The following is a 24,174-nucleotide window of genomic DNA, read 5'->3' as shown; positions in this document are numbered from 1 at the left end:
AGTGCAGCTCTGTCTGGATGACTTTGTGTCCCAGAATGAAACCTCTCTACCAGCTTCCCAGCTGAGAGGAAAAGCTTAACAGTTAACAGAGGTAATCTGTTTATTTAAAAGAGACTCAGAACCCAGCATACTCTGAAGGGGAGTTAACTTTTAAGTGGTGGGCAGACGTTTAGCATATGATTAGCACGCTTCTCTCCCTCGGGTTCCAGGGAGCTGACACAACTGGGAATCATTCTTGGGGAGTCTTACAAATAGGTTTGCCTGGAGCCAGCACAGCGCTCCAGGGGTAAGTCTTAAGAGTTTCCCACAAACAGGATTTCTTGCTCTGTTTCCTTGGCATTCCCCTCAGCACCTCAGTCTCCCCTAAAAAACGGGGAAGTTAAAACTTCCTTCCTCCGCTCAGCTGTGCTGCTTGCTTAATGGAAGGACCTGTGGTAAAATGGAAATTTCTTTCCATGATAAAAGTCTCTTGAGGTTTGAGCACTGAAATTTAAAAAAAAGTACTCTCCTCTTCTGGGGCCGGGGTCGCCTAGCTGCATTCCTTGTTGGCTGTTTGATGAAGGCCTAAGAGAAGGAACTCTGGCCTTCCTTAAGTCAGTTTTGAAAAATTAGCAACTGGTTGAAACCTAAGAATCAGTACTGGGATACCTTGGGTATATGTGGTATTCAAAAGTAGTAGGCAAATGAGTTGATAGATAGATAGATAGATGATTGATAGATGATAGATAGATAGATAGATAGATAGATAGGTAGGTGATAGATTGATCAATCGATCAAGGCTGTCCCAACAAAAAAGGACAGAGCAGGGAGAGGAAGGGAGGGAGGGAAAGAAGGGTAGAGCATGGCTTCTATAGTTAGACTGCTTGCATTGGAATCAAGATTTCATCAATTCCTAATTGGGTGATACGAGACTATATTTAATTTGTTACTTCAGGTCAGAGCATGAGTTTCCTTTGTCCTTTATTGATTCCCCCAACCCCTAAATAATACCCTTGATGGAAATGGAGATTATAACTAATTGTGATTAAAAGTATTTGGAGCTGGGCTTGAGAGATGACTCAGAGGTTAAGAACACAGGCTGCTCTTCCAGAAGTCCTGAGTTCAATTCCCAGCAAACACATGGTAGCTCACAACCATCTGGTCCCTCTTCTAATGTGCAGATATACATGCAAGCAAAATACTATATACGTATTAAATAGATAAACATTTAGAGGTTGGCCTGATAGTTTAGGAGGCTCATGGAGGATTTAGAGTTCAAGGATTGCCTGGACTACAGACTGGCTTTAAGTCTAGACTAAGTAACCTAGTAGGGCTTCTCAGAAAGCTTTTTAAAGGGTAGTGGGGATCAGGGAAGGGACTAAGAATCAGTAGTAGAGCACTTGCCTGTAACATGTGGGGCCTTTGGTTCAATCTCTAACACCACACCAAAAGACAAAACAAAGTTTGGGTGGGAAATGTAAGTAGCACTTATAGGCTATTTGCTTATCATTATTCCCTGGGTTGTGTAGTATAATAACTGTATATACAACATTTACATTGTATTCAGTATTATAAACAATCTGGGGAAATGCAGTGGAGAAAGGGCTTAGGCCCTGGTTTTCCACTTTTTATCAAGGGTCCTCTGAACAACAAAAGTAAAGTAGGAGCCAGGCTGTGGTGGAGCACGCCTTTAATCCCAGTACTCAGGAGGCAGAGGCAGGCGGATCTCTGTAAATTCAGGGCCAGCCTGATCTACAAAATGAGTTCCAGGACAGGCTCCAATGCTAGAGTGAAACCCTGTCTCAAAAAACCAAAACAAAACAAAAAAACAAACAAAAATAAAACAAATTAAAAAACCAAAAATAAAGTAGGTCCAAGAAGATGGCTATGTCACTAAAGTGTTTGTCACATAAGCATGAGGACCTGAGTTCAGTTCTAAGCATCCATGTCAGAAAAAACAAAAAACAAAAAACAAAACACCAATCCTGGGCATCGTAGCTTGTGCTTCTACTCCCAGTGCACAGAGGTGGTGACAGGTAGATCCCTGGAATTCACTGGCCAAACAGAGACCTTGCCCTCAGAAAAATAAGTGGAGGGAGGGAAATGGCCATGTAGGTAGGAGTCCTTGCAGTGAAAGCTTAAGGACCTGAGTTTGAGTCCTTAAGCACCCACATAAGAAGCCATGTGTGCCTATAGCTCATGTGGAGAGTAGAGGAGGGATCCCAGAAGTCCACTGGAAGCCACCCAAGAGTAAGCTTCCAGTTTGCTAAGAAACTGTCTCAAGAGAATGATAGAGGCACACAGTATTCTCCGCTCTCCTTTGCATGAGTGTGCATGGACACAGGTGTGCACACACACATACATACACACAGCATGAGAGGAATTTTTATGTGTATTATATACATTTTACCAATCCCAGTAGACTGTGTTGTAGTTGGTATGGGTCTGCAGCTGTATGAATTACTGAAAAGGAGGGTTCATTTTAGTAGAGGACAAGGCATTTGGCAAAAGTGAGTTGGAGCAAACTGTTTCCCACAAGCTGTCCTTTCAGCACTGCTGCCTCTGTAACCAAGTGGTGATGGTGGTGGTTAGCCCAATGGCCTGCCCCTGGCCAGTGGGTATCAAATCCATCTTACCCTCAGCTTGTCATACTCTTTACTGGACCCAGCCCATTTCATGCACTGTTTTCCCCCCCTCAAATTCCAATGTAGGCAGATACTTACTGTTATCATTGGTGTTCTTTTTTTTTTTTTTTTCTAGACAAGGTTTCTCAGTATTGTTTTGGAGGCTGTCCTGGCACTCACTTTGTAGACCAGGCTGGCCTCGAACTCACAGAGATCCGCCTGCCTCTGCCTCCCGAGTGCTGGGATTAAAGGCGTACACCACAAAGGTCAGGCTATCTTTGGTGTTCTATTGGTGCACTATTTCCTTATAAAGGGAAGCATTTAATTGGGGCTTGCTTACAGTTTCAGATGGTAAGTCCACATCATTATGGTGGGGAGCGTGGCAGAATTCAGGCATGTAGTTGGAAGTTCTACATCCAGATCCACAGGCAGCAGGAAGAGAGAGACAGTGGGCTTGGCATAGACTTTTAGACCCTCCAAGCCCACCCCCCATGTGGCATACTTCCTCCAATAAGGCCACACCTTCTAATTCTTTACAATAGTGCCACTCCATAGTGACCAAGTATTCAAATATATGAACCTGGGGGAGGGCATTCTCATTCAAACCACCACACCTGACTACAACTAGAGCTGGCAGGAAACCTGTTGGCTAATCACAGTACACCTCTGTGATCTTGGAGCATAACCAGTGCTACTGGTGGTGACACTGTCAATCTGATGCTTGTGTGAGTATTCTCTCCAGTTGTCTATGAAGTCTTGGCCTTGAGCTCTAAAGGGCTCTGACATTTGTACTCTTGTTCACAGTGAGTTCACCTTGGCCCTTATAGGATTCACGTGGAAGGGTCACTGCCGGGTACTGAGCTGAAAACGGGATAGAGGTAGGAAAAGAAATGCCACTGGGTGACACGGGCTAGAATTTAATGTGGCACATTTGCTTGAGCTAAGGGAAGGGTTACAACCACCTTTCCAGATGCAGAAGTAAACAAAGGTCAAAACAGGTAACTAGGCTGTGTGGAGGTCTTGTTGCTCTATTTCTCTGCTTGGAACTGGAGTGCCATAAACTAAATACAGTTTATTAATGATGGGATACCTTCTGAGAAACATGTCAGTAGATGATTTGTTGTTATGTGCACATGATAGAATGCACTACACCAGTGTAGATGATATAGTCTCCCTTTATACCTAAGTTGTATGTTGTAGCCAATTCTGCTAGATTAAAAAAAACAACTATGAACAACGTTCCTGCACTGCTACCATGACTACTGTAATATAGCAGTCTTTGTCTATCTACACATAGGAAAGGTGTGGTAAAATACTTGGTGGTGGGAATTTTTTTCCCACTATAATCTTTTTTTCTACTGCAATTTTAGGGAAACTACTATATGCAATTTGTCTGTAACCAGCATATTGCTATGCAGCTCATGACTATATCAGCCTCAGCAATTAAAGTATAATAAGGAATGCTCAGAAAACTCTTGCCTAGGCTTTACCTCTTAGATATCCTCAAATTTTATTCCTAGCAAATTCTTTATAACCTGAAAATCTAATGGGAAGTACCATCAGTGAGAAAATTGTATCGTAATGATGTGGCCCTATTCAAACCTTTTTTTTCATACAAACTCATTTTAATTCTCCCAGTGATGCTAGCCTCAGAAGAGAAGCTAAGAAATGTTCTCATCTGCTGTGGGGTTTTGTACTGTTGGTATTGGTTTTTGTTTTTCTTCAGTGTTTGGTGTTCACTGGTGAGGATGTATGTACCAGCAAATCTCTTTGTAGGGAAGCTGTTTGGTTTTTATTGTGGATAAATACATACACCTAAAAGAAGATTTACCATTTTAATCCTTCTAAAGTGTGTGGTTTGCAAGCATTAAACATTCATGTGCAAGTATTACCAGCACCCATCTCTAGGACTTTCCATCTTCCCCGATGGAACTGCACCCAGTTTCTTGGTCTAGCTCGTTCTGTTTTGATTCACATATGCATTAGTCTGTTGAGGACGTGGATTTTGTTTTGCTATGCTTTGTGAGACATAGTCTCGCCAGGCTGGCCTCACACCTTTGCTGTTCAAGTGCTAGGATTATAGGCATGTGCTTCCTGTCAAAATTGCATCTCTTCAAGGTGTGCAGCAAGACATTTTAATGTCGCTGCATGTATGTAGTGAAATCTCACTTATGTGTGAACATGTACCTTTTAAAATTAAATTTTAGGTTGGCATATAAAATACTGGATTTGATCGTGAAATCATCATACATGGGAAGAACACATGCCTTTAAAATTCCTGTTGTGCAGTAGCTCTCTAGGTTTGCTCCTCCAACATACAGCTGGATGTGCTCTCCCTGACATCATTTCATTTCCTGTTTCCTGACCTGTGCCTATTAGACGTTCTCCCCTCTGCAAGCACCACTCTGCTCTGTCACTGTGGATCTGATTGCTCTAGAAGCTGTCTTTAAGAGGAACAATAAAGCGCGTGAGCATTTGTGACTGTCCTGTTTCCTTAGCCTGACTGTCTTTATGATCCACCCCCTATTGTAGCCTGTGTCAGAATACAGTGTCGGGTACTTCTTATTCCTCCTGAGAACACTTCAGGTTGCTTCACTGTTTGTCTACAGTGCCACCGTGAAGCTGAGTGTACAAACATCTTTCAGGTCCCTCTCTGCTTTCATTCCTTCTGAATATATACCCAAAAATGGAATCGCTGGCTCTGGGTCTAATTTTTGGGAAGTTCACGATACTGTTTCCATAGCAGCTGCATCATTTTACATCCTATCAGCAGTGTGTAAGGTTTCCAGTTTCCTTATATTCTTGCCATCACTTGCATTTTCTGATTTATTCTTTACATATATGTGCATGTATACACACACACATACACACACAGAGTGTATGTTAGTCATCATGATCTTGTTTTTATTTAAATTGTAGACTCATTTAGTAAGTTTAGGCTTGCTTCGGTTTTTTTTTTTTACTTGTGACGTTTTAGAAAGTTATTATTGGTAAGTTTTTCAAAGATATTTTTCCCATAAATAAATGAATAAAGAGTTGTCTATAATACCCATTTAGTTTTCCAGTATCTATGGGGTCTTTTTCTTCCTTTATGTCAAATAAGTACCATTTTTATGCAGTCTGTCAAACAATCCACAAATAGCCATGCTCTACTTCAAGAAGCTGACAATTTAGTTTGAGAAGTTTAAATACATTAAAATTATGTATTTAAAAGATTTTTATGTTTCTGTTGGATTTATTAAATATTTATTTAATTAAGAAGATAAATAGCAGTGCATCACCAGATGTGGCTATTAAATATGATAAAGAAATTAAAGAAATAGATGTCTGTGTGGTTAATTAAAGAAGCAGCTGCCCAAACAAGGAAGCTGCCACACATTCAGGCCCTGGCCATACCGAGCTCTGTCTGCCAGCCAGCAGCCTGCAAGGCACACACTCCTGACATTTTGCTCGTAACCAGTTATGTCCAGTTATGTCTTTTGTGTGGTCATTTACAGTGAGAGAAATTTTGCCGTCTTTTACTGTTTTTGAACAGCAGTTAGTATCACATGATCATTGGAAAGGTGGAATCACATTTAGATCCAGCTTTCCTGGGTGGGAATCGTTTGTATCATTTTACATTTTTGAGCATGAATTACCTGTCTTTGTGGGTGTAATCAGTTCTGCTCTTCGGCATACAGAACATTTTATGAATGCATTTAATGCGGAAAGGTCTAAAGATAGTTTTGTAGGTAGAATTTTTATCGGTGTTGTGTGGTGTACTGGCTGCAGAAAGAACAAAGACACGTGAGGGTAAATGTGGAACTGCATGGAGAAGGAAAAGAGACCAAGAGCCGGGGCAGGCACTGCTCACGGATGGAGCCGGAGCTGGCACTGCTCACGGATGGAGCCGGGCAGGCAATGCTCATGGATGGAGCCGGGCAGGCACTGCTCACTGATGGAGCCGGAGCTGGCACTGCTCACGGATGGAGCCGGAGCCGGGGCAGGCACTGCTCACGGATGGAGCCGGGCAGGCACTGCTCACTGATGGAGCGGGGCAGGCAGGAGCTGGAGCCGGGGCAGGCACGGCTCACTGATGGAGCCGGAGCTGGCACTGCTCACGGATGGAGCCGGAGCCGGGGCAGGCACTGCTCACTGATGGAGCGGGGCAGGCAGGAGCTGGAGCCGGGGCAGGCACTGCTCACTGATGGAGCGGGGCAGGCAATGCTCACTGATGGAGCGGGGCAGGCAGGAGCTGGAGCCGGGGCAGGCACGGCTCACTGATGGAGCCGGAGCTGGCACTGCTCACGGATGGAGCCGGGGCAGGCACGGCTCACGGATGGAACCAACCAGTCTTCACTGCCTGACTAAACCCCAACAGGAAAGCCTTGAAGATTGTTGTGAAAGTATAGTGAGATGTTTTTGACATTCTGAAGTTCATCTTCAGTGGGGTAGAAAGGGTTGCAGTTTGATGTCTAACGGCACATCTGATCGCCTTGGTGCCTGTCACGTACATCTCACCTAGCACCGTTTCTATGGACTGGTTACGGCAGTAGGCTGAGGGCCGTGAGGAACAGCTGAACCGCCAAACAGCAGCACAGTGTTCACCGAGAGTGTCTTTTGAACACTTCCATAAAGATGTGAGAGTGACGTGTTTACCAGAATAAACTTAGCATGGCATAGCCTTTAAAGTTTAAATTGTCAACTTAATTATCAACACCAGCTTCAACTGATGATTCTTCTCTTGAGTCAGAATTGAGACATGTGTATTGTATGGGGAACAATATTTTCAGTATTATTGACCATTCTTAAAAGTATCTATGTATACACTGTCTCAGACCCCCTGAACGTGGGTGTCAGTTTGGAGGTCTGGTTAATCTATGGGGCCTCTGGTAGTGGATCAGTATTTATCCCTAGCATATGAATGGACTTTGGGAGCCCACTCCACATAGAGAGACACTGTCTCAGCCTAAACACACCGGGGAGGGCCTAGGCCCTGCTCCAAATGATGTGACAGTATTTGAAGATTCCCCATCCATGGAAGGCCTCACCCTCCCTTGAGAGCAGAAAGGGGATGGGATAGGGGACAGGTGGTGGGTAGGGGAGGAGGGGAGGGAGAGGGAACTGGGATTGACAAGTAAAAAAAAGCTTGTTTCTAATATAAATTTAAAAAAGGAAAAAAGTATCCATGTATTAACTACCAGTCCAGGAGAATGGAAGGTTGTTCCATCATCGAGTAACTGTGATTTCCTTTATCAGAAGCAGGTCTGTAGCAGACCTTTTCTTTTTTAGTTAGACATATTCCTAAATACTTAATCTGGGGGTGGGGAGTGGGAGAAGGTGGGGGGAGTTTTAAATGGGATATTTTCCTACTGTTCTCCTTAGAGAGTACTTTTTTTTGTTATATGTGGAATCTATTTTTTAAAAACACTGATTTATGTATCCTGCAACTTTATTGTAGTTGTTTACTAGGTCTAGGAGTTTTCTTGGGAACCCAATAGGATCTTTTAAGTAAAGAACCATGTTGTCTGCTGATAGGGATAGTTTGACTTCTTCCTTTCCTACTTTTATCTGTTTTATGTCTTTGTCTTGTTGAATTGCTACAGGTAAGACTTCGAGTACTCCAAAAATTAGAAAGAGGAGAATGGACATCCTTGTCCCATCCCTGAGTTAGAGGGAATGCTCGCAGATTGCCTCCGTTTACAATAATGTTGACTATGGTTTGTTGTATATAGCCTTTATTACTTTGGGGCATGCTGCTTCCCATTCCTGAAATCTCCAGAATTTTTCTTGTGAACACAAGTTGGAATTTGTCAGATGCCTTTTCAGCATCTTTTGAAAGAATTATGCAGTTTCTGTCCTTAAGTCTATTTATGCTATATTACATTTATTGATTTACATATGTTGAACCGACCTTGCCTTTTTGGGATGAAGCCCATTTGGTCATAATGTATAATCTTCTTATTGTTTCCCTAAATTTGGCTTGCAAGTATTTCCTTGAGAATTTTTACATCTATGTTCATCAAAGAAATTCATCTGTGGCTTTCTTTTTTTTTATTGTGTCTGCTTGGTTTTGGCAAACTGTTTTCATCCTTGTTGACTAACTAGTTACCTGTTTGTGACTTTGCAGGTCATTTCTAGGATGAATGTGATTTGGAGAAATTATATTTGTCGTCTGAGGCAAGGGAAGGTGCCACACAGATGTCAGAGTGGTGTCCACCCGGCGGCCCCTCTGGGGTCAAGGATTTTAACTGATCCAGCCAAAGTTTTCGAGCACAACATGTGGTAAGTCTTTCCTCAACATTTTATTTATTTATTTATTTATTTATTTATTTATTTATTTGGGAAGCATGTGCCACACAGCACATGGGGAGGTAGAGGACAACTTTCAGAACTCTTTTCTCCTCATCCACCATGTAGGTTCTGAAGACCCAACTTAGCGGCAAGCACCTCTACCCATTGAACCATCTTGCTAGCCCAGTTCTTACTTTTAAATTAGATATTGTATATGTTTGTTAGCTAGATTTTTTCAATATGATCAAGGGAGGATGTTATTGTTTGTTTTTTGTTTTTTGGGAACAGAGTCTCTCCTTGTTGTCTTGGGACTCTCTGTGTAGAACAGGCTGGCCTCGAACTCACAGATCCGTCTGCCTCTGCCTTCTGAAAGCTGGGACTGAAGGCATGTGCCGCCACACTTGGCAAGGAAGGATTTTTTTTCTTTTAAGTTGATGATCTAATTTAGGTTGTAGAAATTCTGAAGCCAGCATAACATGTTGCAGATTCTGAACTTCTTTGCAAATGTAAAGTGGAAGTTCCCTAGTACATCCAGCAACCTTGGCATCCTTGCAGACCCCTGGCCCTGACTGGCCAGTCTACTGATGGAGCCAGGGGAATAGGCCCTTTTCTAAGTAGGACCCTTTTCTCTGTGGCCCTGTTGGTTGAACATATCATGCTTCTGCCTCAGCCTCTTGAGTAGCTTGTATTACAGGTCTCAGTCCCTGGGCTAGAGTTCCTGGTGGTCCACAGGGCCTTCCCTCTTCCCAGATATTTGTCAAGTGCACATTCAGTACCCTTTGCTTCTCAGCATGACTCTGATTCATGCTTGGAAGAAAATCATTCTATTTGGGAAGATGGGTATTTATGAAAAGGTTAATAATTGCAACACAGTGCTTCAAATTCTAAGGGTTGAGTGTTACAGACTGCCATGTAAGAAACAACTTGGGGGAAGGGAATAGCAGGAGAGGAGGGAGGGGAAACTGTGGTCCAGATGTAAAAATAAATTAATTAAACAATTTTTAAAGAAACAACTTAATAATGAGAAACTGCTTCTGTATGGACATAGGAAAGAACTTTTTCATTGTTTTGAGACAGTTTCATATATCTCAGGCAGGCCTTGGGCTTGCTCTGTAGCAGAGGAGGATGTAACCTTGGTCCCTTGTCCTCCTTGTTCCCACCTGCCAAGTGTTGGGATTACAGGGAGAGCCACCATGTCCCACTAAGAAGATGTCTCAAACTGGGAAAACCTGAAATTAGGATTGTTTAGTTTGTCTCCAGTACTTGGGGCAGTGCTTAACACAAAAGCATTTGTTGAGAGCCTAGTGTGGTGATACAGGAAGTAGAGGCAGGTGGGTCTCTGAGGCAAGTGTCTATATAGCAAGTACCAATCCAGCTGGAGCTATGGGATGAGACCGTTCATTTCCACACACCCCCAAAAGTATTTGCTTATATATACAGCATAGCTGGAGCAAGGGCATCTTGCTGGGTAGAAATATAAAACACAGATGAGGATATGTAAGACGTTTTCAGGAGATGCTAAATAAGATTGTCTGCTTTCTTTCTTTCTTTCTTTTTTTAAGGCTTTTCCAGGAGATCGGTGAATCTGATCTCTAGATTCTTATCTCCAATAAGGTTGGAGTGGTATAGGACAGAAGTGGGGTAGAAGCAAGGTGACATTCAGGTACCACAGAATCACTGAGGAGGGATGACACTAGATCCTGTTCTTGCTGACAGCATCATGGACAGGTCAGCAGCAGGAAATGGCCAGTGAGGAAGACCCTGAAGGAAGAAAAAAAGAGGAATTGGCAGAATCAAGGGAATGGAAGAATTTGATGTTGAACTTAGGTCACTGGTAAAAATAGGTAAACTCCCATAGTTTATTTTGGGAAGAAGATTATGTAGATAGTTAAGATAAGCTTTGAGAAGGCATTCCGCTTCAGATGTCCAAATACCCTGCTGGATCATAGCCAAGAGCCGAGGAGTGACTGAAATGCCTGGGATACAGATCCCACTGCCAGGGAGAAGATGATGTGTGTGCGAGGGCTGAAGATGTACCCGAGGAGGCTGCCAAGGAAGAGAGAGAGCATCAGCTCATTAGCACTGCCAGCTCTGCAGCTGAGCTCTCTTCAGGGAGCCCTACTGGGGGGCTCGTGGTCTTGACTCACCTTATGGAAAATAATTTTAGCACCCGTGAGTATGAAGCCAAGTCAATGTTGATTAAGTAAAGTGTGGGATTTATGAAGAACAAAAATAACACATGCTGGGGTGGGTGTAGTGGCACATGCCTTTCATCCTAGAACTTAGCACGCAGGTCTCTGTGAGTTTGAGGCCAGCCTGATCTACATAGTGAGTTCTGGGACAGCCTGAGCTTCATAGTGAGACTTGACCTCAAAATAAATGAATAAATAAAACACTTGCTGAGATTTAAGTGGTTTTAGAGGAAGAGAGCAGGAGGATTAGAAAGAATGCCCCAACCTTAAGAATAAGGCAGTTGTGCACACCCAAAGTGAGCGCTGCCTTCTGCCTTGTGTTTTGACAAGATATACATACATACATACATACATACACACACACACTACACACACACATACGGCTTGGTAGGTTTTAGAGTTACATTGTTCGGGGATTTAAAAGATTAAATTGTCTTGTTACACTTATTTTCCCTTTTGCTTTTTTTAAAGTAGTTTTTTGTTTTGCTTATTTTTAATCTAAAGAACTTTTCTTAGTAAGTGAGATTTTAAGGTGCTTTACAAGGTACATTGTAAAACACAGGAGGCTGGAGAGATGGTTTAGCAAAGGTGCTATGCCAAGCCTGGTGACCGAGTTCAATCCTGGGACCCACAAGGTGGGAGGAAAGAGCCGACGGCCACAGTTGTCCTCTGACCTCCTTACATGTGCTGTGGCACACAGGAGGGTACAAAACATAGCTTAAAAGTAAATTTCCAAGCATAGTAGCATTTAAGGTTAAAAGTGTTTTTCTTATCCATCGTCCACAGCAGATACAGGCATATGTTTTTACTATATATATAGTTCATAATCTTGCTTAGAAGATACCTTTTAGAAAAAAAGATTTCAGTCCATTGCAAATGGTCTGGAAGTTCTAATTAAGAGAGTTAAACCAGTTCCCAGGGAGAGGGGCTCCTGCTCCTCCATCCGAAGAAAGTCCTTTCTTCTCCCTGTTTCTCAGATTGCCTCAGGCCAAGCATGAGGGTTAGGGTCTGCAGTGATGGAAAAGCAATTTGGGGGTTTCTTAGGAATGCAAGTGTTTATTCATTAGTCCTGTGTTGTGCAATAATGATAGCCACTTGACATGTGACTAGTCTAAGTTTAGTTGTGCTGGAAGGGCTGGGGTGATGAACTTAGTTATAAAGTCTTATCACACAGGCCTGAGGACCCCAGTTCCATCCCCAGGGTATACCTGGGAAAAACCAAACAACACTGAAGATGGTATCACATGCTTGTAACACCAGCGCTGAAGAGGCAGTGACTAGCATGTTCCTGACACCCTGGCCAACCAGCATAGCTCTCTAGCCATTGAGAGACCCTGTCTCACAAAGCAAGATGGATGACCCCTTAGAAATGACAGCTGAGTTTGTCCTTTGGCCTCCACATGTGCACACACACACACACACGCTATAAGAGTTTGAAAAGTTAGCATAAAATAAAAGGTAAATTATCTCAAGTTTTATATTGAATTTCATGTTAAAATGATTGACATGTTGGATTTTTTGAGTTAAATGGAAAAGTTTATAAAAATAATTTACCTGTTTTGTTTTGTTCTGTTTTCCTGAGACAGGGTCTCATTATGTAGCTCCAGTTGGCCTCAAACTCATAATCCTTCTGCCTCAGCCTCCCCAGGGTAGACATTATAAGCTTCTTTTCACTTACAGTTATTTTGTTTTTTGGTTTTGGTTTGGGGGCTTGTTGTTGTTAATTTTGTTGAAGAGGTTGCAATAGGTTTTCACATTACCAGGATCTCAAATCATAGTTCAGGCTGTCCTAGAACATATTAGTAGCTCAGGCTGGCCTCAAACTTGAGCAATCTTCCTGCTTCAGCCTTCTGAGTAACAAGATTACCTGTGTGAGTCATACATATGGCTTAAAAAGACGTAAGTTAAGTAGAAAACTTGAAGTTTTATGTGTAGTTCACATTATATTTCCTTATAATTTACAAAAGGCAAACTAAACCACCTTGACTGTCATTCATAGTGTCTGATATTGTAGGCTGTGAGAGAACATGGGTGCTCTCCCAGGCATTGAGAACTCCAGGGGAACTCCCGGCCAGGGAGCACATGGTTCTCCATAAGTCCTCAACCATTCTCTAAGATGTCTGCTCTCTTTCCCCTCTATCACCACTGTCTAGTAGCCTGAGATCCTTGCTCTCTCACTCTTACTTTCTGCCTCATGATGGACTCTTGGGAGCAGCCTTTGGTTCCGGAGGGCTTGTGGCTTTGAGGACCTGAAGAGTTACTGTTTCTCTCAGTTAGAGACGTGGAGACATGGTCCAAGATTTTCAGTCCATCAGGAACTAGAGTTAGCAGCCCTGGATCTAGCTAGAATATCTTTCCTTCAGTATGAAACCTTATTCAAGTGGCATTTTAACATGAGATTTCAATATTTAAAAGGCAAAAACACAGACTTAATGGTACACACCCATAATCCCAATGCATGGGAAGCTTGAGGCAGGTGGGTTGCTGTGAGTTAAAGGCCAGCCAGGGCTACACAGCAAAACTTTATCTTAAAAGAAAAAAAAAACAACAAGGTGAATGAGTGGATGGATGGGTGTAAAAGCAGTCCCACTTTAAACAAAGCAGAGACCTGGGACGTGTCTGCCTGCGCACTGGAAGAGGGCATCAGATCCCATCACAGATGGTTGTGAGCCACCATGTGGTTGCTGGAAATTGAACTCAAGACCTCTGGAAGAGCTGCCAACGCTCTTAACCACCGAGCTATCTCTCCAGCTCCTGCCTCCCTTTTTATTTTTAAAATTTATTATTGGGCTGGTGAGCTAGCTCCGTGGGTGAAGGCACTCCCCACCAAGCCTGGGAACCTGAGTTTGGTGGCTGAACCCCACATGGTGGAAGGAGAGAAGTAACTTCTGTAGGCTGTCCTCCTGTTGTTTTACACCACCCCATCACACACACACACACACACACACACACACAGCATGCATGTGAGTGCACACACACACAATCAGTAAGTGTGACTTTGAGCATTTATTGTTGCTGCTGCTTTGGCCCTCTCAAGACAAGGTCTCACTATGAGGCACAGACTGGCTTCAGTGCTGTCCTGCGGCCGCAGCGTCCTGACTGCTGTGTTTCAGACTGATTAGCACCACCACGCTCAGCTTGCTTTTGGATTTTCCCTATCCAAAATCCTCTCATTTTCCTCTCCGTCTTCTTTAAGAATGTGTTTCTTGTTTTGACATGTTTGATTTTGAAAAAGATGTTCCTAGAAAAGTGCAGTTTACTGCATGGATCAGCCTGTATAGACAGTATGTGTACATGTAAAACAAGACTGAGAGTCAGTGGTTAGCTTTATCGTGGGAGCTGTGCACCCATGTTTTCTGGGGTTTTTTTTTCTGTTTCTGTTTCTAAATGTTGTTCAGACTAGCAGAATTGATTTCATGACTCCCCAGAGGGTTATGACCTTTAGTTAAGAAAACACCGAGCTAAGCCATTCTCTGGAGACTCAAGGTAAGACCTGGATGTTGCAATGTGACCTGTTACATAAATCATGGAAATAATGGACCATTTCCAGGATCAGAAGAGGTACAGATGGCAGGAGTTCTTCATTACATAATCTTCCTTATGTAATCAATGTATTTACTATCTGAGCCTTAGATCTGTAATACAGTTTTAATCAATAAATATTTCCTTTAGCGTCCTCTAGCATGACTTCCCTCAAAAGACACTGTGTAGACATGGAGAGCACAGACTCAATAGTTACCTAATTTTGAGAAGCCACTTGATCCATCCAGAGCTCACATTCTTCATCTGAGAGATAAGATAGTAATCATAATAACCACCTATGAGGTATTGTAAGGATTAAATGACTATATATAATGTAAAATATCTACATATAGTATAAATAATATACCACCTAAGAATCAGCTATCTTATTAGTATTATGATCTATGTACATTTTATGTATATTTTTGGCCTTTATTGACTGAACTGTGTCTCCAACCCTGTACACTTTATTTATACAACTGTTTTTGTGTTCATTATTAGTCTGTATGGTTTTCCAGTGAACTTAGTCAGCTCTGTTTTATAGCTGTAGTCCCTATTTACTGGTGCCTAGTAGCCATATCTTAGTAGTAAATTGGTGTAAAATTGGAAGAGCCAGTCCTTCCTACCAGAAGAAAAAAATGAATATAGTGGCTAAAGGTAGACTTCAGAGTCCACAAAATCTAAGTTCCTATCTCATGTGCCTCTCTGCCCAGTGGGCTTCACAGTCTAAGAGATCTGAATTCATACCCGCTGTGTATCGCTGTTCAGCTGCATGAGCAGGTTCATTCATAGGTCTCCTCTGTCTAGAGGAAACAATTGGAGGATAGCTCTTAGCAGCTCTGACTAGAGCACTCTAAAGACTTCCTTATCATCACTGTCTGGTGGAGAGTGGAGATGCATAGTTATGAATAAGGAACGTAAAGGAATGTGCTCTATCATGGCGATTAAGACAGCACCGCACCTCAGTTTCTATGAACAGGCGACTCGACGAGGAGTGTCCAGACAGACATTTATTTCTTCCTTTTCTTTTAAGATTTAGTTTTATTTTATGTGAATGAGTGTTTGCTTTCATGTGTATTTACATATCACATGCCTGATGCCTGATGTCCAAGGAGGCTAGAAGAGGATGGTGGATCTCCAGGAACTGGAATTAACAGATGTTTGTCAGCCCCTTGTGGGTGCTAGGAACCAAACTCAGGTCCTCTGGACGAGCAACCAGTGCTCTTAACCACTGAGCCATCTCTCCAGCCCCCTGGACCATTTCTGAAGCACTCAAGTAGACCTGCTTAGTTAGATGAGAGGCTTCTTGTACCGAGAAGGATGATGTAATGAAAGAAGGATTGAGCGACTCTGGTTGGTCCTGTCTGGTAACCATGAGGCCTGGGTCCAGTCCCCAGCACTGTAAGAAAGAGCAGGGGAGGAAACACTTAGGAAAACTAATTCAACTCTTCTTGAGGTATTTAAGAGTAAACCATTGTGACACGTGGGATATCCTTTACCCTCATTGTTTGTATACAGATCCAGGCTCCACGCTGGACTAGGTTCTGTGGAGCAGCCAAGGAGTCATGCTCACTATGCTAGTCTATCCCACAGATACACAGGGGCCTTCCAGATAAAGAAAATGGAATGAAAGAAAAATAAAGAATTCCTTCTCAACTAAGTGGGTGAGAATTAGTAAAAATCAAGCAGAACTGTACCCCCAAAAGACATACATACAGAAAAGTGGTGGCTGAGGAAATTATAAATGATGAATTCTTATGTGACTCAGTGGCATCTGACTTGCCTGCATCCCCGAGAAGCCGTCCTGGGTAGGACAGCCGACTAGTAGACTGCAAGACTTCTTCCCGATACTCAGCAGGCATTGGTGGAGGTTGGATGAATCCTTGAAAAGAAATGCTCTTAACGTATCGCAGGGGGATCCATGGCCTCAGCAAAGCCCATCATTTTCTGGGCTCTGTGCTGAACTGAATGGTCCAAAGCTCAGAAGATACTCCAAATGGAGCATATCACACTCTGACTAGGTGAGGAAGCACAGGGCCTGCATGAAACCTTTAAGAACTAACCGCACGATGGCTGTTGAGATTCCAGTGTGGAGAGAGTCAAGGTGCAGCTCTCGTCATGTGTTACACTGACAGGATAACTTATGCCAGCTGCCTTGGCTGTGTCATCCAAGTCAACTCCAAAGATGTCAGAGTGGGTGGTGGAGGTACACCGGAGGAAGGCAGTGCCCCTCCGAGGGCCAAAGCTGATGACGGCATCACCAAGATGGCTAGCAACCAGAAAAATCTAAGCATTAGAGTGAGGTGACCATTTAGGAAAGACAGTTCAGGATTGAGGTGGCACCTTCTGCCTCTGCCCTCCCTGGTCACCAAAGCCCTCAAAAAAACTACTCAGAGACAGTGAAAACAGAAACAAATGTTAAACAGAATGGGAAGAGCACTTTTAAGGAGATTGTCAGCTTGCCTGACAGTCTTTATCTAGGCAACACCCTGCAACTATTAGAGACCTAGGGCTTGCCCGTTCTTGGGTTGCAGGGTTCAGTGTTGCTGCCTCATGGCTTCTTGGATGACATCAAGAGTGGTACAGTAGAATGCTCAGCTGCTTAGGAACCCGTCAATAAAAGATCACTTGACCAAACAAGGGAAAGCGCAGGCTGCAACCCCCATAGAGTCTGCCGGTAGCCTTCCCCTTACTCCACTCCTCCTCACTCTTCCTCAGGCCACAGGAAAAGGAGAAAGCCACAGTGTTCAGCCTCTGGAATGGAGCTTACAAGCTGAGATGAAAAGGTCTCTGAAAGCAATACAGTATCTAGGAAATTCTATGTACAGAACAAAGAAAAGAGAGGAAAGAAAAGAATGTAAAATTTAAGGTAGTTTATACGTTCTGATATTTTCTTTAAGGAGTCAAGTCATACATGCCTGGCCTTCCTCAGCATGATTATTCTCAGGTTTATCCATGTTGTTCAATGTATTAATAGTTTGTTCCTTTTTATCGATGATCTCATAAGCAGAATATTTTTAATGTTCTTGAAGTATAATAATAAAAATCAAGCCAATAAAAATGAACAAAGACAATTATCACTTTACCAAAGAAGATACACCGACAGAAATAAGCTCTTGGGAAGATGCTCAGTATAACAAGTCATTAGAGAAATGCATGAGTCCCAATGAAATACAACTTCATACTCATTAGAATAGCCAAGATTCTAAACACCAACCATGCCAAGTGTTGGTGAGAATGTGGAGGGACTAAAACTCTCTACACTACTAGTGGTAATATAAAGTGGCACAGCCACTTTGAACTGTAGCGTGGCAGTTTCTTGAAAAGTTGAATGTGTGCCTACTATTGATGCACACAATACAGGGTTGGAGATATGCCTCAGAGGTTAAAAGCATTTGCTGCACTTCTAGAGAACTCGAGTTCAGTTCCCAGAATGATGTTGAGCAGCTCACAACTATCTGTAACTCCAGCTGCTGAGAATATAACACCCTCTACTGCCTCCATAGGTACTTACACATATGTGGCAAACATACATACACATGAATAAAAAATAAAAAGATAGCCGGGCGTTGGTGGCGCACGCCTTTAATCCCAGCACTCGGGAGGCAGAGGCAGGCGGATCTCTGTGAGTTCAAGGCCAGCCTGGTCTACAGAGTGAGTTCCAGGACAGCCTCCAAAACAATACAGAGAAACCCTGTCTCGAAAAACCAAAAAAAAAAAAAAAAAGATATATACAACATGTATGAAATTTAAATTCCTATAATGAGGAAAAGGCTTTATGGATGGAGAATATAGTAGTATCCCCTCATCCAATTTCAGTTATGCATGCTTAGTTGCAATTTAAACCTGTGCAGGGTACTTTCTGTACTATTCTAGAAAGCACACATTAATTTTTAGCGATATAGCTACAGGTCAGTGAGTGCTGCTGAGGGTGGAGTGACCTGGCGAGAAGGGGGGGGGGAGTGAAATGGAGGAATTTTGCTTTGTTTTTCAGGTTTTCTTGTGTTTATTTGAGGCATAATCTCATTGTGTAGCCCAGGCTGGCCTCCAACTCTCCCTTCTACCTCATTCCCCCCAGTTCTGGAGATGGTAGCTTGCACAAGCAATGTTTATATGCGTAGGATTGGTTAAATTTTAATTTTAAGGAAAGAATGCTCCCTACCTATTGCATTTCCTTATCTGCCTGGTCCATTGTCTATGCTTTAGTACAGACTGGAACCCCTCAACAATTTTGGGTTTTACCCCATCATTTTCATCAATGACTCACATCTCAGCATCTAATATGTAATAGGATTCCCAATAAATATTTAATTAGAGAGGTCAAGACTGCTGGCTACCTCAAGCTGGCTCCCATCCCATTGTATTTAGACGTGGAAGCTTCAATTTTTTCCATGTTATGTTTATATGTCATTTAGTCCTAAATAAGAAACTGACTTACTACTAATAATAATCAACTGAGATATTTATATGGCTAAAAAGAGAAGTAGGCATCCAGGAGTCAGTAATATAAATTAGCCTAAATAGTGGAAAAGAAGATTTAATTGAAAATAGTTCACATCGTAGCTGATACACCTGTAACAGTTGCAGCTCATCCATTCTGGGAGTTATACTCTTGCACTAATTAACGTCTCTGAAATCACGACACTTCTTACAATTGATGACATCTTACAGTTGTAATTGGAGGAGGGTTTTTTTCCTTACAGGTACAGAAAATAATAGCATCTTAGTTTGATGAAATAGAATAATTATAATTTCAAGCACTTAATTTGAATTCTGTTTTGAGAAGTATTAGTCTTACTTGATTAATATAAAGCAGAGAGACACATACATCAGGATTTATATGCAGAGTATTTGTTATCCTGTTAGAAAAGCAATGAAACCTTTTGAAACATGGATAAATGAGCAGTGGATATAGAAAGTTGAGACAGGAGGAAATACCTGTGAACACTGGGGGGAAATGCCCAGTAGGAAAAGAAATACCAGTTGAAACAATAAGACGCTTTTTAGACAGACAGCGTCACATCCAAAGGCAACACTCAAGTTTGATGACAGCGTGGTCTACTAGTAAATTCCAGGTTATATACTGAGATCTTGTCTCAAAAAACAAAACAATTAAACCAGAAACAATGTGACACCTTTTAAAATACATTTAATTTGCACAAAAAAGTAAGGGAAGGTAGGGAAAGGGAAGGGAAATAAGCACAAGAAGCTGGACGTTGGTAGCGCACGCCTTTAATCCCAGCACTTGGGAGGCAGAGGCAGGCGGATCTCTGTGAGCTCAAGGCCAGCCTGGTCTACAGAGAGAGAGAGTGCCAGGACAGCCAGGGCTACACAGAGAAACCCTGTCTCGAAAAACAGAAGGAAAGAAAGGATAAGATAGCAGTTCTGGTAGTGTTGTGAATTACACTTCTCTGTTACTAAATTGTTCTTTGACAGTTTCACACATGTATGTAGTCAATTCTGATCACACTCACTCTGTCCTCTCTTATCCCCACACCAACCCTCATGGAGCCCTCCCTCGTGTCTTTCAGTTGTTCTTTTTGTTTTGTGACCCACTGAGTTTAAGCCGGGCCTTCTTTTGAACATAGGTATGGAGCTGTCCACAGAAGCATGGGTTATTCACTAGTGACTACAGTGCTGAAGACAGTGACTTCTCCCAGTATCCAGTGTTCCCAAGAGAGGGAAAGGGTCTCTGTGACCTTTCCAACCCTGTGCTTTTGACTAGGTTTATACAGTACCAGGCATGAATTCCCTCCTGTGAAGGAGCCTCAAATCCAATCAAAAGCAGTTGGTTCCCACATAATACTCATACCACTATTGCGCCAGTGAGCATGTCTTGCCTGGTGGGTTGGTGTTGCAACATACATCATCTAGAGTTGGTAAGATGCCTGATGACTTTTCTCCCTCAGCTGCCCACACGACAGCCTCCTCTAGTTCCATGCCATCTGCCAGGCACGGAGGAACCTTCAGTTCAGTCTCAGCTCAGGGTGGATACTGACTTCAGCCATAGGTTGAATATGTAGGTCTGGTGAGAAGCCAAGACCCCTGGCAATAGCCAGCGTTGTTTGGGGGTTGCTGAGGCCTCCTGAACAACTCAGAGAAAACATACCGGACCTGGCATGGGGTTCTTATTTGATCACCCATGACTTCTGGTGGGATTGTCAATACTCAGCTATGCAGAACACCTCCATTCAATCTCTCTCTTTCTCTTTCTCTCTCTCTCATATATAAATATATGCTTATGGGTAGCAGGCTTTGCATGACTTCTTTGCACAGCCTTAGCTTTATAAATTACAATTATCTTTTCTTCTTTTTTCCCTCTGCTTCTTTTTTCCTATCTTGATCTGAATAATTTTTTTCTTCTCTTTTTTTTTTAGTTTTTCAAGACAGGGTTTCTCTGTAGCATTGGAGCTAGTCCTAGAACTCACTTTGTAGACCAGGTTGGCCTCAAAGTCATAGAGATCCTCCTGCCTCTGTCTCTGACTCCCGAATGCTAGGATTAAAGGCATGTGCCACCACCAACCAGAGATCTGAATAAATTTCATACTTTGTATTCTGTTCCTTCTACTGACTCTTTAGCTGTATGTTTCTGCATTTATTTTAGGGGTTTTTCTAGACAAAGGTTTCAAACACTTTGGTCACAAGACCTCTTTATACTCGTAAGTCACAGAGAACCATAAAGACCTATTATTTATGTGAATTATGTCTGTTCTATTATTTTTCATAGTAGAAATTAAAATGGACATTAAAATATTTTTCAAGCTAGGGATGCACACCTTTAATAACAGAACTTAGGAGGTAGAGGCAAGTGGATCTCTGTGAGTTCAAAGCTAGCCTGGTCTACGTAGTGAGTTCCATGCTAGTCAGGGATACATAGGAGACTCTGTCCCAAAACTAAAAATTAGCTCCCCCAAATATATATGTGTGCATGTGTATGTATATGTTATATATATATGTATATATATTCATTTCAAAACAATAATAAAACCATTATATCTTCACTCAAATTGCATGTGTTAAAGAACATATATATCTATAAATTCTCAGAAATATAGTGCGGAAAGATTGTTGCTGTCCTAAGATTTGCATGTCTCTTAGCATCTGATTTAGCTGAGGAAGCTGGAGTCTCACATCTGCTTCTGCATGCAAATTCTGTAACATGTTGTTTAGGTTGAAGGGAGTTTGTTCTCACACAGACATGTACGTATAAAGTAGGGTATTTTTGATAGCCTTTAAAGAACAATTTATATTCATGTGTTTATTTACTTTGGTTAATAGGAGTTGGGCCTTGAACAGCTACCCCTGCAGCCCTTTTTATGCATTGTGTTTTGAGCTCCCGGGCTGGCCTTTAATGGTTTGTAGCCAAAGGAAGCCTTGAACTTGCCCTCCTCAGCCCGGCTTCCCAGCTACCAAGGTCTACAGCCCTGCACCACCGGCCCGCTCAAAGTTCTTCTTGGTATTCTACCAGATACCAGCGACAGTTCCTTAGTTACAGTGTGGGTTATAAGGATAACCCGTGTTCTGGGGTGTTAGAACCTGTTGGTGCACTCAGGACCTTGGAATGGAGTCTTTACCTGTTTATCATTCCATAACATTGAACATGGATGAATTGCATGAGATTGGTTTTCTGCTCTGTGTAAAATCCCCAAATGTTAACACACTTCATTGTATGATGTTTAAAAATCACATTCATTAGTATCACCACCAGTTTTATCAGAAAACTCTGTATTAGGAAGCTATCAGAGCCATGGTGGTAGATGCATATTTTCAAAAATTCTAAATTTCACTCAAAACTCCAGATTTATCACTGGCAACAAATACTGGTATTTGTGTTTCTTGAAGTGACAGGCTCATTTCACTTTCCTTTGAGAAAACATATGCCAAATACCCAGATAACTATAGTTTTATTTGTAGTTGTTCTTTCAAGTAAAAATAGCATCCTATAAAAAAGTTAAGTCTGTCTCAGTACTCAGACACATAGGAAAGCAGCTGTATCTGTACAGGGCACATCAGCGCTTCTCCTCTGTATGTGAGCACACCAGGGCTTCCCCTCTGCAGTGTGAGCACCCCAGGGCTTCCCCTCTGCAATGTGAGCACCCCAGGGCTTCCCCTCTGCAGTGTGAGCACACCGGGGCTTCCCCTCTGCAGTGTGAGCACACCGGGGCTTCCCCTCTGCAGTGTGAGCACCCCAGGGCTTCCCCTCTGCAGTGTGAGCACACAGCACTCCCCCTCTGCAGTGTGAGCACCCCAGGGCTTCCCCTCTGCAGTGTGAGCACACCAGCACCTCTCCTCTATATAATGTGAACACACCAGGGCTTCCCCTCTGCAGTGTGAGCACACCGGGGCTTCCCCTCTGCAGTGTGAGCACACCGGGGCTTCCCCTCTGCAGTGTGAGCACCCCAGGGCTTCCCCTCTGCAGTGTGAGCACACCAGGGCTTCCCCTCTGCAGTGTGAGCACACCGGGGCTTCCCCATACAGTGTGAGCACACCAGGGCTTCCCCTCTGCAGTGTGAGCACACCAGCACCTCTCCTCTATATAATGTGAACACACCAGGGCTTCCCCTCTGCAGTGTGAGCTCACCAGGGCTTCCCCTCTGCAGTGTGAGCTCACCAGGGCTTCCCCTCTGCAGTGTGAGCACCCCAGGGCTTCCCCTCTGTAGTGTGAGCACCCCAGGGCTTCCCCTCTGCAGTGTGAGCACACCAGGGCTTCCCCTCTGCAGTGTGAGCTCACCGGGGCTTCCCCTCTGCAGTGTGAGCTCACCGGGGCTTCCCCTCTGCAGTGTGAGCACCCCAGGGCTTCCCCTCTGCAGTGTGAGCACCCCAGGGCTTCCCCTCTGCAGTGTCCTTCCCCATACAGTGTGAGCACACATCCATGCATACCCTCTACACTGTCTTGAGCTCTGTGAGTTCACAACAGCCTGATCTATGTAGTGAGCTCTAGGACAGCCAGGGATACACAGAGAGACTCTGTCTCAACTAAATAAATATGTAAATGAATGATAAAGGCAAAATAAAACTTACATTTATGTTTCTGTGTATCAAACCTAGGCTTTGCGCATGCCAGACAAGCATTAAGCTTATTCCCTCCTGAGACGCCTGTGGACCTCCCCATAGACCTCACCTTCTCAACACCCCCAACATCTCCAGATGGGAGGGCATGCCTTCAGCACCTGAACCCTTGGGAGACAACTACACTCATACCATAGCATTATTATCCCAGACACTGCCGTTTGGATTTTTTACCTGTTCCTCAGCTGGAACAACTTCTGTGCTCTTCTACAGCATCCATATCTGTTAGGTATATTGGTGAATTTTAAATTTCAGTTGTCATGTGTGGATTCATTGTAGACACTCCATTTCAAAAGAATTGCTTCCATTTCTTTGTGGAGATTTCCCTAACCCTTCATTCTGACGGTCTTTCCCCTTAAATCTGTTTGCACAGGTGGGCCCCAGTACCCCAGGTGGGCCCCAGTACCCCAGGTGGGCCCCAGTGCCCCAGGTGGGCCCCTGTACCCCAGGTGGGCCCCAGTACCCCAGGTAGGCCCCAGTGCCCCAGGTGGGCCCCAGTGCCCCAGGTGGGCCCC

General features: G+C 43.2%; 1 protein-coding gene across 4 annotated transcripts in view; it reads left to right on the top strand.

Moving 5' to 3' along the window:
* The window catches only part of Mettl8 (methyltransferase like 8), a 97,167-nt gene that overhangs the window by 33,504 nt on the left and 39,489 nt on the right, over positions 1 to 24,174 (top strand). For 3 of the 4 annotated variants that reach the window (XM_040745549.1, XM_040745546.1, XM_040745548.1), the window contains exon 2: positions 8,713 to 8,867. In XM_040745549.1, coding sequence (XP_040601483.1) covers positions 8,725 to 8,867 — 143 coding nt within the window. In that variant the 5' untranslated portion in view covers positions 8,713 to 8,724. Of the gene's footprint in view, positions 1 to 6,951; positions 7,223 to 8,712; positions 8,868 to 24,174 lie in introns of those variants that run through there. The other variant, XM_040745547.1, reaches the window with a different exon arrangement.

Source organism: Mesocricetus auratus, unplaced genomic scaffold (genome assembly GCF_017639785.1).
Source record: "Mesocricetus auratus isolate SY011 unplaced genomic scaffold, BCM_Maur_2.0 Super-Scaffold_100004, whole genome shotgun sequence".
NCBI classification, from domain to species: Eukaryota; Metazoa; Chordata; class Mammalia; order Rodentia; family Cricetidae; genus Mesocricetus; species Mesocricetus auratus.
Note: the sequence above shows the minus strand (reverse complement) of the source record. Positions and strands in the feature narration are given on the sequence as shown.